The sequence below is a fragment of the Medicago truncatula genome, chromosome 8, assembly GCF_003473485.1.
Source record: "Medicago truncatula cultivar Jemalong A17 chromosome 8, MtrunA17r5.0-ANR, whole genome shotgun sequence".
In the NCBI taxonomy this organism is placed as follows: domain Eukaryota; kingdom Viridiplantae; phylum Streptophyta; class Magnoliopsida; order Fabales; family Fabaceae; genus Medicago; species Medicago truncatula.
Window position 1 is genome coordinate 2,763,010 of NC_053049.1, and position 17,348 is coordinate 2,780,357.

At 36.1% G+C, this 17,348-nt stretch overlaps 1 protein-coding gene and 1 pseudogene across 1 annotated transcript; one reads left to right on the forward strand and one right to left on the reverse strand.

Moving 5' to 3' along the window:
• Positions 1–646: 646 nt before the first annotated feature.
• LOC11418891 (peptidyl-prolyl cis-trans isomerase FKBP65-like) lies at positions 647–3,013 on the reverse strand (annotated as a pseudogene).
• Positions 3,014–6,589: 3,576 nt separating this feature from the next.
• LOC11421219 (pre-mRNA-processing-splicing factor 8A) lies at positions 6,590–16,795 on the forward strand. The gene is made up of 5 exons (XM_003626795.4): positions 6,590–13,075; positions 13,167–13,445; positions 13,556–13,798; positions 14,035–14,258; positions 16,453–16,795. Exons 1-4 carry the CDS (start codon positions 6,779–6,781, stop codon positions 14,227–14,229), a joined length of 7,014 nt encoding a protein of 2,337 aa, XP_003626843.1. The 5' UTR covers positions 6,590–6,778; the 3' UTR covers positions 14,230–14,258; positions 16,453–16,795.
• Positions 16,796–17,348: the final 553 nt, after the last annotated feature.

The window sequence follows — 17,348 nt, forward strand, 5'->3', positions numbered from 1 at the left end:
TAAGTGATTTACATCGTCAATACATAGAAATTAAACACTTGATGGAATATTACAAGTCCTTTAGAAAATACTATAAACTCACAAGTCCAAGTTACTCTAGAAACATCAACACATTTGCGTCAAGAAAAAAACAAACATCAACACACAATTCACATCATATGTACCATCTTTGGCCCGAATTTCTCCATGCTCAATAAATGTACAAGATTAGATGCGAAGACAATTTAAATAAGGAAATGTTAAGAGTGCCCCCGGGCACTCTTTAAGCACTTTAAATACTACCTCCGTTCCTTTTTAATTGTCACATTTTAACATTTTACACAAACCAAGACAATCAATAAATGTTGCTACTTTTGATACAATAATTTCTATTTTTACTTTAATAACCTTATTTATTTAATATCTCATTACATATATTTCTCTCTCCACAATAATAAATAAGGGTAATATTAGTAAAGTAACATTTAATGTTGCATTGAACTATGTAAAGTGACACTTAAATAGGAACAAAAAAATTCTCCAAAAGAGACACTTAAAAAGGAACGGAGGGAGTAGTAAGTTTTTAATGAAACGTTGTGCATTGAATGAATGCATTGGAAATTATAATAGTTAACTTTTTAAAAAAATAATTACTAAATATGGGATGCTTAAGAATGACTTGAGGGCACTCGTTAACGAGACCCTTTAAATAAACCATCCATTTTTTGACTTCAACTTGACATCATATGCAAATGCCAGGACAATTCTTGGACTGTTTCCTCCTGCATGAAAGTTTCCTGTTCGCAGCCAACGTTTTAGTGTCTATGCGCTTTAAGTTGAGATCCTGCTTGTTCATCGTGTAAAACAAAGTTACTGATTATTACTCCTATTAAACAAGAGATGTGATTTTCTATAAGATGGGAGACAGCAGCCATACCTTAAAATATTTATTTGCCCGTTCATAATCTTTCAATTCCATCAAGCACGATGTATTGCCCAGATTACAAGAAAACCTCAAGCTAACAATTTCCCTATCCTCATCGGGAAAGGAAGTTTCATACTTTATAAACTTCAGAGCCTGCATTACGGTTTCAGTTTCAGAAAAGATACCTGATAGAACCCGCAGAATGAACAAGGTAATTTTGTATATTACTATCAAATGATAAATATGAGTGTAGAGGCTCTACAAGGGTGGAATAACAGAATGAAATAGATAAACCAGAGTCAAAGACTCCTAAAGAGAGCACTATGCTCCTAACTAGAGAAACTCTAGTAACCAACTCTAACAATACTTCAGAATGCCTTCTCCACTACCCATCCCCTCTCTTTTATCTCCCTACTCACATGAGATTGGTGCACAAGTCACTAACCTACGCGTGTCACGGTGTCCAACACTCGTACGACACTTGTCAGACAAGTGTACTAAATAAATATTTTTCTCCTTTATTTTGACACTCCTTGGACTGGTACCCAACACCTCTATAAAACTTATACTCCATGAGGCATGTCAGACAACTCAAACAAATGTCTGATTTTTTTTTTCTATGCTTCCACACATAGTATATTCAAGAGTTAAAGACGTGCGGAAAATGTTGATCAACGAAGGGCTATAAAGTTGAATACAACGTTTTTAAATTTTTCGATAGTAGATGGATAAATAAAGGCCAAATACTATTGTATCTTGTTATAGACCTTTTTTTAATGAAATAAATTGCTCAAGTAAGATACATACGTGATTCTCAATTTAGATCTTTCATAAATAAATTAGTATACAAGTAGCAGTGTCGGTGTCCTATGTTTTTTTTACATTAGTGGTGTCAACGTGTCAGTGTCGGTGCTGTGTCAGATGTCTGTGTCGGAGTCGCTAACTAACTTATTATCTCACTAGCCCTACCTTCCTTCCCCTCATGCACTCCTAGATGTTGGGCTTATGCAGATTTGTCCTAATGCTTAGCTCACCAATGGACCATAGGCTTAAGTGACCTATCGCATTGTAGATGGTGAAATATACTCCCTCCGGTCCTATTTATAAGAGAATTTTGGGTCAACAAAAGTTGATGTATCTAGTTAAAAATTCAGTCCAAATACATTCACTTTTGTTGACCTAAATTTCTCTTATAAATAGGACCGGAGGTAGTATTAATGTAACCTTGTTAATTACCTTCTGAAATCTTTTAGAAGCTCTTGCATATTCAGCAGCATAAACTAATGCTAGGCCTTCTTGTCACTTCTCACGAGCAGCTTCTATCTTCTCTTCAGTGTTCATGTCCGATACCTCCTTAGCCTAAAGCAAACAATGAACCAAGGTATAAATGCATAAAGAAAGTTGCAATGGTATCCAACCATTAATTATTTGAGAGACAGAACTCAATGAAAAAACACTTTTATTTATTTATTGAAAAGTGTAAAGTGTAACACTGCTAACCAATGCTACATTATTTCTAAGGAACCTTAACCATAAGAGCCCCGTAAACACAGTTAAGCATTTGGCTTTTTTTTTTTTTTGGGGCTGGAGTTCAAACCCCGGTCACGGCGTCCAGCCTAGCAATTTGGACATTCTTGCTAGACCAGGATGATGGCAACCAAACAACAATCATATTTATGTCAAGAAATTCAATTTAGGTTTGACAATAGATACTGATTATAAATAATGAACAAAGAAATGAAAAACGGTACAAAAATGACAAGAAAAAAATACCAGACTTGGCAATTGAAGTAAGTAGAATAAAACTAAAAGGCAGATCTCTGCTTTGTTAAACACCGGCTGCTAGTGTTCCTTTTCAATAATAGAATTTTAAAAAACAGCAATGAAATATGTCACAATGCACAATTGCTAATTATCATCAAGTTATTTATTTACCTTTACGAACGATACTAGCTCAACCTCATAATACGGTTGAATTAGGAGGAACCACTGCCAATTCCTGCTGAGACTCTGATGAACCAAAAGCATATTCAGGCGTAATAGTCAACAAAGCTACCTCACCCTTCTTCATGGTCAGTACAGCTTTATCAAGCCCATCAATCACTTGCTCTGCTCAATACAAAAAGCATTCACTTTATTTGATTTAAAAACAAATGATGGTGAGAGGGTGAAACATTGGGAAAATTAAAATTACCCTCGTCTGTTTTAAATTCAAACAGATCCGCTTCATCATCATCACCATCATTATATCCCTTGTTCAAAAATACAGTGCCATCTTGCAGCTTACCAATTAGTTTTACTACAAAAATGCAAAATGAGGAGATAACACATCAGAACCGATGCACTAAATCCATTAAAAAAGAGAGCCATCATATCATAATATATTAGCAATCAATCAATGATGAATGATGATTTACATTTCACAAGAGCTCCCTCATTTGGACGGTACGTCAGCTCCTTCTCCTTCCTTGAGAAGCTGCTTATGAAAAGTTGCTTTGTTCCAAGAAACTAACCTGAGAGTGATCTGCAATGTTGCGTTAGGTGGAACTGAAGCTTCATCATGGTGAGCTGGCCTGCCCTTGTCACCAAATCCATCTATAACAGAATACGAGGATTTCTAGTTATGTTCCGTTCTCAAAGAGTAGTGATGCTTGTTTTGCAAAACTTGTTTAGTTAATTTCTAGACTACTTACATTGTGGCTTAACAGTTAAAATGACTTTTTCTCCGATCTTCATGGTCCTAACAGCGATTGACAATGCAGGACAAAAATGACCTATGAGATGGCGTAAAAGAATGTAAGATCGACCCGGAAAAGGAAAATACAAGAGAGTAGTATGTATAATAAAACTTGTAGGCAGTGACTGAACGACTAACTGACCATTGTTGAGTTTGAACTCCACTCCATCATCATCAGATTTTCTAACAAGAGTTCCATCATCAAGACGTGCTTCGTACTTAACTGCAAAGCAATAACACCAATTAAGATCCAGAAAATGAGAAAATAAAAAATGAAATATGATCATGAATGTATATATTTATACCTAAAACATAATCATAATCATCAACATGTTGATATTTGTCATCCCTGGGCTTGAGTATCTTCTTTACCAAACCTCCATCCTTACAAATATCCTCCGGATTAGTATATTTAACTTTCTTCTTGTATTTGCTGAGTGGAATGATATATCTAGCTGGCCAAATGAATGGTAACAATATCAATCAATTCAATAAATTGAATGGCACAAGAAAATAAAAACCTTCATCTAATTAATTGTATTTGAGAATAGTATTACCATCATATTCATCAGCAGTAGGAGCAGCAGCTTTCTTCTTGTATTGAATCAAATCCCATTGTGTGATGTGTGTCCGTATAAATTCAATAAATTAAATGATTTAAATCAATTTAAAATAATACAAAATAAACAAAAACCAACCAATCATAACGTTTGTTTAATAAACTCACTCACTTTTTCCATACGTAAGTTCATCAAATTGATTGTTAGCGCCGCCGCTAGTCATTTCCAAATCAATCTTCTTTTACCAAATTCTGGAATATATATTACATGAGGTGTTATGATGTGATACTGGATACTTTCAATAAAACAAAACAAGGAATTAACATGTTCAATCAAATTCGACTCTAATTATTCATACTTGTCTTAAACATATAAGTACAAGGTACATAACCAGAATACAACATAGTTCTTCACAATGGATAATCAAAACACATGTCTTAATCATTAAGGACATAATATGATTATGATATATAGGGAGCTACATGATAACTCATATCAGTCAACATGAAATTTCATGAGATAAAACATAAGACACAACTAAGCTTCAAGTAAATGGCCTTCTCCTTCCCTTTTGATACTTGCAGTTCATATGAAATAAAACGTAAAACTATTGGGATAAAATTACATCTCAGTAAATTCCTTACTAAAACCCAAATCAGTCTAATTCCTGACTAACTACATTGTAGTCTTCACTAACACAATTAATCAATATGTATTCAAGTGATATATGAAAATTGTAAATGTGTATCATAGAATATATAATCTTGTCAATTTTAACTCCGGATACCCTAAGAGCGAATAATCACAGGGTCCCCGCCAACCGGGTGGAATCAAACCCTTTATGGTGTATTTCCCTCACAATTATTATTAATCATAGAAGATAAACTTTCTTGATTAATATAAACACTTCTCATTATTCAAATTCTAGCATATTTGTATAACTTACTACGTACCTTGATTTACTTTCAAGTAGTCATATCTAGTTCATATTAGAATTTCGACGTACCTGCTTAAGTTTTCTACTCATTGTAGTTACTTACCTAATCCCTAAGTCTCTAAACTTATCATAACAAAGTTTCTACTAATAAACTAAGAATTTCCTTTATACTCATACACTTTATACAGGGAATCAAGCTTATTGATATGATGAAACCCTAAATATTCATAAATCATTATTAGGAGGTTTGAAATTTATCTACATTCCAAATAAGTGACATGTCATTCATTTAATACTCATATTCATTTAAACCCTAATACCCAGTTCAAATTTAAGGAACTTACTTGATATTGAAGAAGATGAATGAATATGAGAAAACCCAAGTATTTGATTATAGGTTTCAAAACCCTTGATTTCACAATTTCCTCCTTTTCTTCTTACTAAAAAGAGCAGAGAGAGGGGTTGAAAAAGGAGAGAAAGGAGGGAATTCTGAAAACATAGGTTTCTTTCTACGGAATTTATTCAGTGACTTAATATCGGCAGTGACGGAGTCAGGAAAAAAAAGCTTGGGTCGGCCATAAATATTGATGGAGCTTGATTTTCTTATAACTATATTTTATCATTTTTTTTAAAGGAACTATATTTTATCATTGGTTAGTTTGAATAACTATAGACTTGTTATTTGTTGAATATAGTTCAAGCTAGCATTTTAAAATCTGAGTCGATTATCAATCCAGACAAAATACAAGATAATTGATCGAACAACTAGGTCATCGATTGAACCTCACGACTGAATTGAATAACTCGCCTTCATAAACAGACGACTAGTATTAAATCAAATTGAATCAAACGACTGAGTCAAAAAAAAGTTAAAATAAAACTCATGGCATATAGTGATGTAAAAAATAACATTACATAAGAAAGTATACTTATAATCAAGTACAATAATGAAATATATATTTAATTTAATGAAGAATATAGTTTTTTTTTACCTAAAAAATAGTGTTTATACAATTAAATATTTTTATGATATCATATTTTTTTAAGGGTATTTTAATGTTTATGTTATATGTTATAAAAGTTAGTTGAGGTCCTCTTTTGAATAAAAAATATGCTATATGTTTTAAAAAAGATTTTTTTTAAATAGAATAAAGGAGTTATGTTTTATCAACAATTATGAATTTTAAGTTTAGACTTTGCATTCCCTAAAAAAAAAAAAAATTTAGACTTTGCAATTTGGTTTGGGCAGGAGTTGAACCAAGCACAAAAAGCTTGCCAAAAGGGGGACCAAGTGAAATATTCCTTTTTGAAGGAAGAAAGTGAAATATTAAAAACATAACAAATCTTATTTCAATTATTATTATTATTTTTTAAAAAGTAACAAATCTTTTTTTAAAAGAAACAAATTTTTTCACGCTTATAAATAACAACAAATCCTATTTCTCAATAAATTGATCACACAAGTTTCTATTTTCAACTAAGTTTCTTCTTCTTTCGATTCTGAACTCTTAAACCCTCAAAATCCAAAACCACCGTTTCGCACAACCATCGCCACCGTGAACCACCTTCAACCCAAATTCCTAATCGTTTCGAAGAACAATCGCCACCGTCAACCCAAAACGCTTCGAACAACCACCGTCATGTCGAACAACAACCACCATGTTTCACCACCGGGAACCACCATCCCTCACTTTCCTCCGCCACCGTCCGATTCAGAATCACTTCTCGACGAGAGAGCTAGAAAATGGAAGAAACTGAACTCAAATCGTTACTGCGATAGTCGAAAGTTAGGGTTCATCGAATCTCAGAAAGAACTCATGCCACCGGAACACGTTCGAAAAATCATCCGCGATCACGGTGATATGTCATCAACGAAATTCCGTCACGATAAGCGAGTTTATCTCGGAGCACTGAAATTCGTACCGCATGCTATTTATAAGCTTCTGGAAAATATGCCAATGCCATGGGAGCAAGTTCGAGATGTTAAAGTTCTGTATCATGTTTCTGGTGCTATTACATTTGTGAATGAAATTCCGCTTGTTATTGAACCAATTTACATCGCTCAATGGAGTACAATGTGGATTATGATGCGGAGAGAGAAGCGTGATCGACGATGTTTTAAGAGGATGAGGTTCCCACCGTTTGATGATGAGGAGCCTGTGATTGATTATGCTGATAATCTGTTGGAAGTTGAACCGCTCGAAGCAATTCACCTTGAGTTAGATGAAGAGGAGGATGGTCCTGTGTTTGATTGGTTTTATGATCATAAGCCACTCGTGAAAACTAAATTTGTTAATGGGCTGAGTTATCGAAAATGGTGTCTTCCGATTCCGGTGATGGAAACTTTGCATAGGCTTGCTGGGCAGCTTTTGTCTGATTTGTGTGATAGGAATTATTTCTATTTGTTTGATGTGGAGTCCTTTTTTACAGCTAAGGCTTTGAATATGTGTATACCTGGTGGGCCGAAGTTTGAGCCTCTGTATCGTGACGCGGAGAAAGGAGATGAAGATTGGAATGAGTTTAATGACATTCACAAACTTATTATAAGGTCAAAACTTAGGACTGAGTATAGGATTGCTTTTCCGCATCTTTATAACGATAGGCCGAGGAAAGTAAGGCTTGGTGTTTACCATACTCCCATGGTTGTGTATGTGAAGGCTGATGATCCTGATTTACCTGCATTTTATTATGATCCCTTGATACACCCGATAGCTGGTGCTGGTAACAAAGAGCGGTGCGAGATGGAAATCTGCAATGAGGATGATGATGACTGGATTTTGCCTGATGGTGTGGAACCTTTTCTCAAAGATGTGGAGCTTTATACCGACACTACCACTGATGGAATGTCATTGCTTTTTGCTCCCCGTCCTTTTAACATGAGATCGGGCCGAATGAGGCGTGCAGAAGACATTCCTCTTGTGTCAGAATGGTACAAGGAGCATTGTCCTCCATCGTATCCGGTTAAAGTGAGGGTTAGTTATCAAAAGTTGCTCAAGTGTTTTGTGTTGAATGAACTGCATCATAGACCTCCTAAGCCTCAACAAAAGAAGAACTTATTCAGATCACTTCAAGCGACAAAGTTTTTCCAGACCACAGAACTTGATTGGGTTGAAGCAGGTCTTCAAGTTTGTAAGCAGGGGTACAACATGTTGAATCTGTTGATACACAGGAAAAATTTGAACTACCTTCACCTTGATTATAATTTTAATTTGAAGCCTGTCAAAACCTTGACTACAAAAGAGCGTAAGAAATCACGATTTGGTAATGCTTTTCATCTCTGTCGTGAGATCCTTCGTTTGACGAAACTTGTGGTGGATGCCAATGTTCAGTATCGCTTGGGTAATGTTGATGCTTTTCAGCTGGCGGATGGCCTCCAATATACTTTCTCTCATGTTGGTCAATTGACCGGTATGTATCGATACAAGTATAGGCTTTTGCGACAAATAAGAATGTGCAAAGACTTGAAACACTTGATTTACTACCGTTTTAACACTGGCCCTGTCGGGAAGGGACCCGGTTGTGGGTTTTGGGCACCGATGTGGAGGGTTTGGTTATTCTTTCTTCGTGGTATTGTGCCCCTTCTTGAACGATGGCTTGGAAATTTACTGGCACGACAGTTTGAGGGACGCCACTCTAAAGGAGTGGCGAAGACCGTAACTAAGCAACGTGTTGAAAGCCATTTTGACTTGGAGCTTCGGGCAGCTGTTATTCACGATGTGGTTGATGCCATCCCGGAGGGTATGAAGGAGACCAAGTCAAGAGTTATATTGCAGCATTTGAGTGAAGCATGGCGATGCTGGAAGGCAAATATTCCTTGGAAGGTCCCTGGTATGGCTGTTCCAATAGAGAATATGATCCTTCGATATGTGAAATCAAAAGCAGATTGGTGGACAAATGTCACCCATTATAATCGTGAGCGTATAAGAAGAGGAGCAACTGTTGATAAGACTGTTTGTCGCAAGAATCTTGGAAGAATGACTCGTCTTTGGCTGATGGCAGAGCAGGAGCGCCAATGCAATTATTCAAAAGATGGCCCATATGTTACTCCTGAAGACGGTGTTACTATTTATACAACTATAGTCCATTGGTTAGAATCTCGGAAGTTCTCCCATATTCCATTTCCACCTCTATCATACAAGCATGATACAAAGCTGCTTATCCTTGCACTTGAGAGGTTGAAGGAATCCTACAGTGGTTCAGCAAGATTAAATCAATTTCAAAGAGAAGAGTTGGGGCTGATTGAACAAGCTTATGACAATCCACACGAGGCATTATCACGAATCAAACGACACCTCCTCACCCAACGTGCATTCAAAGAAGTTGGAATAGAGTTTATGGATTTATATGGTTACTTGATTCCGGTTTACGAAATAGAGCCTCTGGAGAAAATTACAGATGCATATCTTGATCAATATCTGTGGTATGAAGGGGACAAACGTCATCTATTTCCTAACTGGATCAAGCCAGCAGATTCAGAGCCACCACCTCTTTTAGTTTACAAATGGTGTCAAGGTATAAATAATTTGGAAGGCATCTGGGACACCAGTGATGGTCACTGCGTTGTGATGTTGCAGACCAAATTTGAGAAGTTTTTCGAGAAGATTGATATACTAATGTTAAATAGGCTTCTCCGTTTGGTTCTAGACCACAACATTGCTGATTATATCACTGCAAAAAACAATGTTGTGTTGTCATACAAGGATATGAGCCACACGAATAAATATGGTCTTATACGTGGACTACAGTTTGCCTCCTTTGTTGCTCAGTATTATGGCCTGATATTGGATCTCTTGCTTCTTGGATTGACTCGAGCGAGAGAGATTGCTGGTCCGCCGCAGATGCCTAACGAGTTCATTACTTATTGGGACACTAAAGTTGAGACCAGGCATCCAATTAGGCTGCATTCCCGGTACATAGATAAAGTTTATATGTTATTTCGTTTCACACATGAGGAGGCTCGGGATCTCATTCAGAAATATCTCACTGAACACCCTGATCCTAACAATGAGAACATGGTGGGGTACAATAATAAGAAGTGCTGGCCAAGAGATGCAAGAATGAGGCTCATGAAGCATGATGTCAATCTTGGGAGGAGTGTCTTTTGGGATATGAAAAACCGTCTTCCTCGAAGCATCACAACACTGGAATGGGAAAACAGCTTCGTTTCTGTTTACAGCAAAGATAATCCAAACTTGCTTTTTAGCATGTGTGGATTTGAAGTGCGGATACTTCCTAAAATTAGAACGACTCAAGAAGCATTCGGTAACACAAGAGATGGTGTTTGGAATCTCCAGAATGAACAAACCAAAGAAAGGACAGCTACTGCTTTCTTAAGAGTTGATGATGAACAGATTAAAATGTTTGAGAATCGTGTGAGGCAGATTCTTATGTCTTCGGGTTCTACTACATTCACAAAAATTGTCAATAAGTGGAATACAGCTTTAATAGGACTCATGACTTACTTCCGAGAGGCAACTGTACATACTCAAGAGTTGTTGGATTTGCTTGTCAAATGTGAAAATAAAATTCAGACCCGTATCAAGATAGGACTCAACTCAAAGATGCCTAGCAGATTTCCGCCTGTCATTTTCTACTCGCCCAAGGAAGTTGGAGGACTTGGGATGTTGTCTATGGGTCACATTTTGATTCCACAAAGTGATATACGTCACAATCAGAAGACAGATGTTGGTGTAACCCACTTCAGAAGTGGGATGAGTCATGAGGAGGGTCAGTTGATTCCCAGCCTTCATCGTTATATACAGCCCTGGGAAAGGGAGTTCAATGATTCACAACGTGTCTGGGCTGAATATGCAGTGAAAAGGCAGGTAGCACAAGCACAGAATAGGCGCTTGACCCTTGAGGATTTGGAAGACTCATGGGACCAAGGGATTCCACGTATTAACACTTTGTTTCAGAAGGATAGACACACTTTGGCTTATGATAAAGGATGGAGGGTACGTTTAGACTTCAAGCAGTATCAAGTTTTAAAACAAAATCCCTTCTGGTGGACACACCAGAGGCATGATGGGAAGTTGTGGAACTTGAATAATTACCGAACTGATGTTATTCAAGCTCTTGGAGGAATTGAACAAATTCTTGAACACACTTTATTCAAAGGAACATATTTTCCAACTTGGGAAGGTCTCTTCTGGGAAAAAGCATCAGGTTTTGAGGAATCTATGAAGTATAAGAAGCTCACCAATGCACAAAGATCTGGTCTCAACCAGATACCCAACCGTAGATTTACGCTTTGGTGGTCACCAACCATTAACCGAGCCAATGTTTATGTTGGTTTCCAGGTGCAGCTAGATCTGACTGGTATTTTCATGCATGGGAAAATTCCAACTTTGAAGATATCTCTTATTCAGATATTCAGAGCTCACTTGTGGCAGAAGATCCATGAGAGTGTTGTCATGGATCTTTGTCAGGTATTGGATCAAGAGTTGGACGCTTTGGAGATTGAAACTGTCCAGAAGGAAACAATCCATCCTAGGAAGAGTTACAAAATGAACAGTTCTTGTGCAGACATCCTTCTCTTTGCTGCCCACAAATGGCCAATGTCAAAGCCTAGTCTTGTAGCTGAATCTAAGGATGTTTTTGATCAGAAGGCAAGCAATAAGTATTGGATTGATGTTCAGCTTCGATGGGGTGATTATGATTCTCACGATATTGAGCGTTACACCAGGGCTAAATTTATGGATTACACAACAGATAATATGTCTATATACCCATCTCCTACTGGGGTTATGATTGGCCTTGATTTGGCATATAACTTGCATTCTGCATTTGGGAACTGGTTCCCTGGATCAAAGCCACTACTTCAGCAGGCCATGAATAAGATTATGAAGTTAAATCCTGCATTGTATGTTTTGAGGGAACGAATCAGGAAAGGTCTGCAGTTGTACTCTTCTGAGCCCACTGAACCATATTTGTCTTCCCAAAATTATGGAGAGATATTCAACAACCAAATCAAATGGTTTGTTGATGACACTAATGTGTATCGCGTTACAATTCATAAGACTTTTGAAGGAAATCTTACAACAAAACCCATCAATGGTGCCATTTTTATCTTCAATCCAAGGACTGGGCAGTTGTTTCTTAAGGTTATCCATACGAGTGTATGGGCCGGTCAGAAGCGTCTCGGCCAACTGGCGAAGTGGAAAACAGCAGAAGAAGTTGCTGCTCTTGTAAGGTCTTTGCCTGTAGAAGAAGAGCCAAAGCAAATTATTGTTACCCGTAAAGGAATGTTGGACCCGTTGGAGGTTCACTTGTTGGATTTCCCCAATATTGTTATCAAAGGAAGTGAGCTGCAACTTCCTTTCCAAGCATGCTTGAAAATTGAGAAATTTGGGGATCTTATTTTGAAGGCCACAGAACCACAAATGGTTTTGTTCAACATTTACGACGACTGGCTGAAGAGCATTTCCTCATACACTGCATTCTCCAGGCTGATTCTTATTCTGCGTGCACTTCATGTGAATAATGAAAAGGCAAAGATGTTACTGAGGCCTGACATAACTGCTGTCACTGAACCTCATCACATCTGGCCTTCTCTAAGTGATGACCAGTGGATGAAGGTGGAGGTTGCATTAAGAGATCTTATACTTTCTGATTATGCAAAGAAAAACAATGTGAATACTTCAGCTTTGACCCAGTCTGAGATTCGTGATATTATACTTGGAGCTGAGATTACTCCCCCTTCACAACAGCGGCAACAGATTGCAGAGATTGAAAAACAGGCACGCGAAGCAAATCAGGTGACAGCTGTAACAACACAGACTACAAATGTTCACGGTGAAGGACTGATTGTAACCACCACTAGTCCCTATGAGCAAGCTGCTTTTGGTTCGAAGACTGATTGGCGTGTCAGAGCAATATCAGCCACAAATTTATACCTTCGAGTAAACCATATATATGTGAATTCGGAGGACATAAAGGTTTCTTCATTTCTTTAAATCTTGTTAATTGTTTTTATACTCATTAAGTCACAACTCCTATCATGTTTTAACTTTGAATTTTGCGGTGCAGGAAACGGGCTATACTTATATCATGCCAAAGAACATTTTGAAAAAGTTTATATGCATAGCAGATCTTCGAACACAGATTTCTGGGTATTTGTATGGTATAAGTCCTCCTGACAATCCTCAGGTTAAGGAAATCCGGTGCATTGTGATGCCACCACAGTGGGGGACTCATCAACATGTCCATCTCCCATCAGATCTGCCAGAACATGATTTCTTGAATGATTTGGAGCCTTTGGGATGGATGCATACTCAACCAAATGAAGTTCCGCAGTTGTCGCCTCAGGTTGGATTACTTTAGTTTCAATTGCAACTTTTTTTTTTGTTGCCTTTTTTCAAGGAAATATATTAATGAATAGTGGTAACATTGTCTAACCTGAGAAATTATCATTGCAGGATCTCACTTCACATGCTAAGGTCCTAGAGAACAATAAACAATGGGATGGGGAGAAGTGTATTATCTTGACTTGCAGTTTTACTCCGGGTTCTTGTTCTTTAACTGCATATAAACTAACTCCATCTGGTTATGAATGGGGACGTATTAACAAGGATACAGGAAGCAACCCACATGGTTATCTTCCCACTCATTATGAGAAGGTTCAGATGCTCCTCAGTGATCGCTTCATTGGTTTCTACATGGTAAGCTTTACTGCTTCCTGAAGTTTTCCTACTATTATTTCTTCGCATATTTTTTATTTTATGTTTTATTTCTTCGCATATGATTGAATGACAGAAATATAATTATATTAAATTTATCGTATTATCAAGTAATGGTTATATTTCTTAATGCAATTACAGTCTTGTTATTATTGTCATTATTATTTTACTGAATGTTTAAAATTTTTTTTTTTTTTTTTTTTGTCACAATTTCCTAGATTCCTGATAATGGTCCATGGAATTACAACTTTATGGGAGTGAGGCACGCATCAGGCATGAAGTATGGAGTGAAGCTTGGGACCCCTAGGGAGTATTACCATGAAGATCATAGGCCAACCCATTTCTTAGAGTTCAGCAATATGGAGGAAGGGGAGACAATCGCCAAGGGAGATCGAGAGGATACATTCTCTTAGAGTGTGTTTGAGTTGGAGATTGTAAAAAGGTAAAATACTTTTGAGGGATTTAAAATGATTTGTCTTAGTTGTAGCACTATTTCTTCAAACACTATCAAGTGGTATGTTGTAGCATTGCTATATTGAACACTGTTCTGGAAATTTCAACATGTTCTATAATTTCTTTTTGAATTTTTGTTGGTTGATTCTGTTTGTGCTGAGATCAAAGCCTTGAAGCTTTATTAACTACTTAGTGAAAGTCATTGATGAGGTTACCTCTAATTTCTCAATTACTGGTATTTTTGTGTATTGGTTTTGTGCTCTGATATTTAGTAGGTGAAATTGCCACTGCTTATATTCAGTTTCGAAGATTGATTGATAAACTCAGTCAAACATAGCTCTACTAAGTAAATAAGAAATCTAATGGAAGTTATAATTTTCATTTTCTCTTCAAGTGCCTGTGTGTGAAGTTTCAGCTGTAGAACAAGTTAGAAAAAACACTTACAAGGAGTACTTTTTGAATCAAAACATTGTATTTCTAGCCTTAAAACCTGTTAAACTTGCTTGCAAAGTCTTCGTATGCTTGCTGGAATAGAATACCTTGATATATGTTAACTAGCTATATGTTTTTTTAGACTCTTTTTTAGTAAGTTTTATTCACATATATGTAAATCAAAGTTTATCTGGTTTATCTAGCGGTTCTTATCCAAACACCAAATTGATAGGGGGTTGCAAATTACTATTTTTCCAGTTTTCTTGTTAAAACCTATACATAGTTTCTTCCTTTTGTTTGTTTTATAGATCCACTTAAATGAATTCTATCTTGGGTTATTGACTCCACTCATGTACATGTTTTGAGAGTTTGAACCTCAGTCCCCATAACTCATTTTCAACAATTTTAAATTTGATATTCAATTATCTGCACAAGTCAAAATCTTTATCTCTTGTGGGTTTTCAATTTCTCACTTGTTTTTGTTTCCATGACTTACTGAATGTAGTAGTCCTTATTTGTAGTATATAGTTTCCTTGTTTATTAGTTGTGACAAGATATAAGCATATGGAGCTATATTGTCTGGTCAAAGCTAGGCAGTGATAAAGTTGTGCTTCTTGACAACTAATGGCAGGTTGGGTGGGATGATAAAATCGTCCTCCCAAATTATCAGTTGCTTCTGCCCATTGGTTTAGAACCCAATGTTGCAAAAGTTAGACTCAACAGTAAAGGGAAACTTGGAAGAAATGTATGCTTATGCATTAGTATTGTTTCCTTTATTGCTGAGATTTGATTATATGTAACAAATTCTGCATGAATATCAGTTATAATTGAATTTGATATCTGACTAGATGCTAGGATAATAGCTAAGTTTTTTTTTTTGTTTTTGAAAAAGGATAATAACCAAGTTATAATTACTCAAGTTCTTTCATAGTCAATGCATCAACTGCTTAAGTATATGATGATAGTTATGGGCAATAGTTAGATTAGGTTAGTTATGGGAAATAGTTAGATTAACACGGAGAACTTCATTGTCACCAAGTAAATTATATTTGTATGGAAACTATATATATTCATAGTCTACCAATCTAAAATAATGGTATGGAATAGTTAGTGGCATGTGAAACATAGAAACATAGGGTATTTTGTTTGATATTGTTGACGAAGATGAAGGTAGTGGCATGTGAAACATGTGACCGTTACCTTCCTCTCCAGTGTCTCCAAGGAACATTTTGTTTCCATGATCATACTCCATGATAATAATTATTACAGCCAGTAATTTATTCAGCTAAATATGCCTTTGTTGTTGAATATGTCAAGCTTGTTTAATTTTTGTTGTTGGTGATTTATTGAATGAATCGGTCTAGCTAGAAGTTAGGACTGCCTTTTCTGTTTTTTTTTTTTTTTACAAGTCCATGGTTTCAGCCTTTGTTATAACTTAGAAGAAGCCTTTCACCCATGGTTCAGATTTATTCAGACTGGTTTCAATGGTTTAGAATTGTGCAGTATCTGTGTAGAGATTCCTTTATTTTGGTTAACAAATCTGGATATAGGTTGTCGATTGTGTTACTTACACTCCTCACTTGGATAGTAGGTATGTATGTATGTATCTATTTTTTGTATACATTTGGATTCTTGTTGCGCATAAAATAACATTTTCAATTTCTAATATTTTAGCATGGTTGGGATGATTGTTTTGGAGATTGATTCATCTAGTTAGCGACTAACTGGTTTTGTATATCTCTGTAACGTAGTGGTGAAGATGTTTGATTACGGCTGGATCCTTGTGGAGCTGGGACAGTCTATATTAGATTAACTTTCAGTGGGGCGTTGGATTTGGCGGCTGTTTTTGGTAACAATGAGCTAGAATTATCACACACTGTTATTTTGTTTGTACTAAATTTACAGGTTTTGCTCAGCTAGAACTTGAATTACATAGTCACTGCACATTGAGAATGTCTCAACTATTGTTACACTGAACTGTTAGCAATACTTGTTGGCAAATGGTTAGAGAAATAAATTTCTGTGTTAGTTTTGTTTTTTAAGTAATCAATGTACAACTCCTCCAAAAGTAATCATGTACAATGAATTTTTGAATTCTTTATTTCGCATGAATGGTCTCTATTCCACTAAGCAGGAATGACAGAACTCACAAGTGCTAAGGATTTGAGTGCTAAACTCACCTTTCATATAGGATCACGATTCATATTTCTACACGGTACCAAAGGATCATAATTTAACCAATGAATCTGTTTTTTTTGCATAAACAAATTTAAAGATAATTTTTTCACATTTAGTTGAGGATAATAGATAATTGCAAAAAATCAGTAAAAAAGCTTAAAATGAACGAAAGAATCACTTTTTATTGTAATTTTTACTTCCCAGAAACTCTAATAAAAACATTTGAGGATAAGTATTGATATTTGCGAGTGAGCTTGGTCTTGCTAATTTCATCCCTGAAAATTGATTCAAACTATATGCTCTTTTTATTCAACAACGCATCATTATTGCCATCATTTGGCATTTGGGTTGTTGAGAGAGTCACATCTTAATTAGTATGCAAACAAATGTTAACAGAGACTAATAACATAAAATAATATATGTGGAGACTAAAATCATATTTAAAACTTTTTTCTATTACATTTCTCAC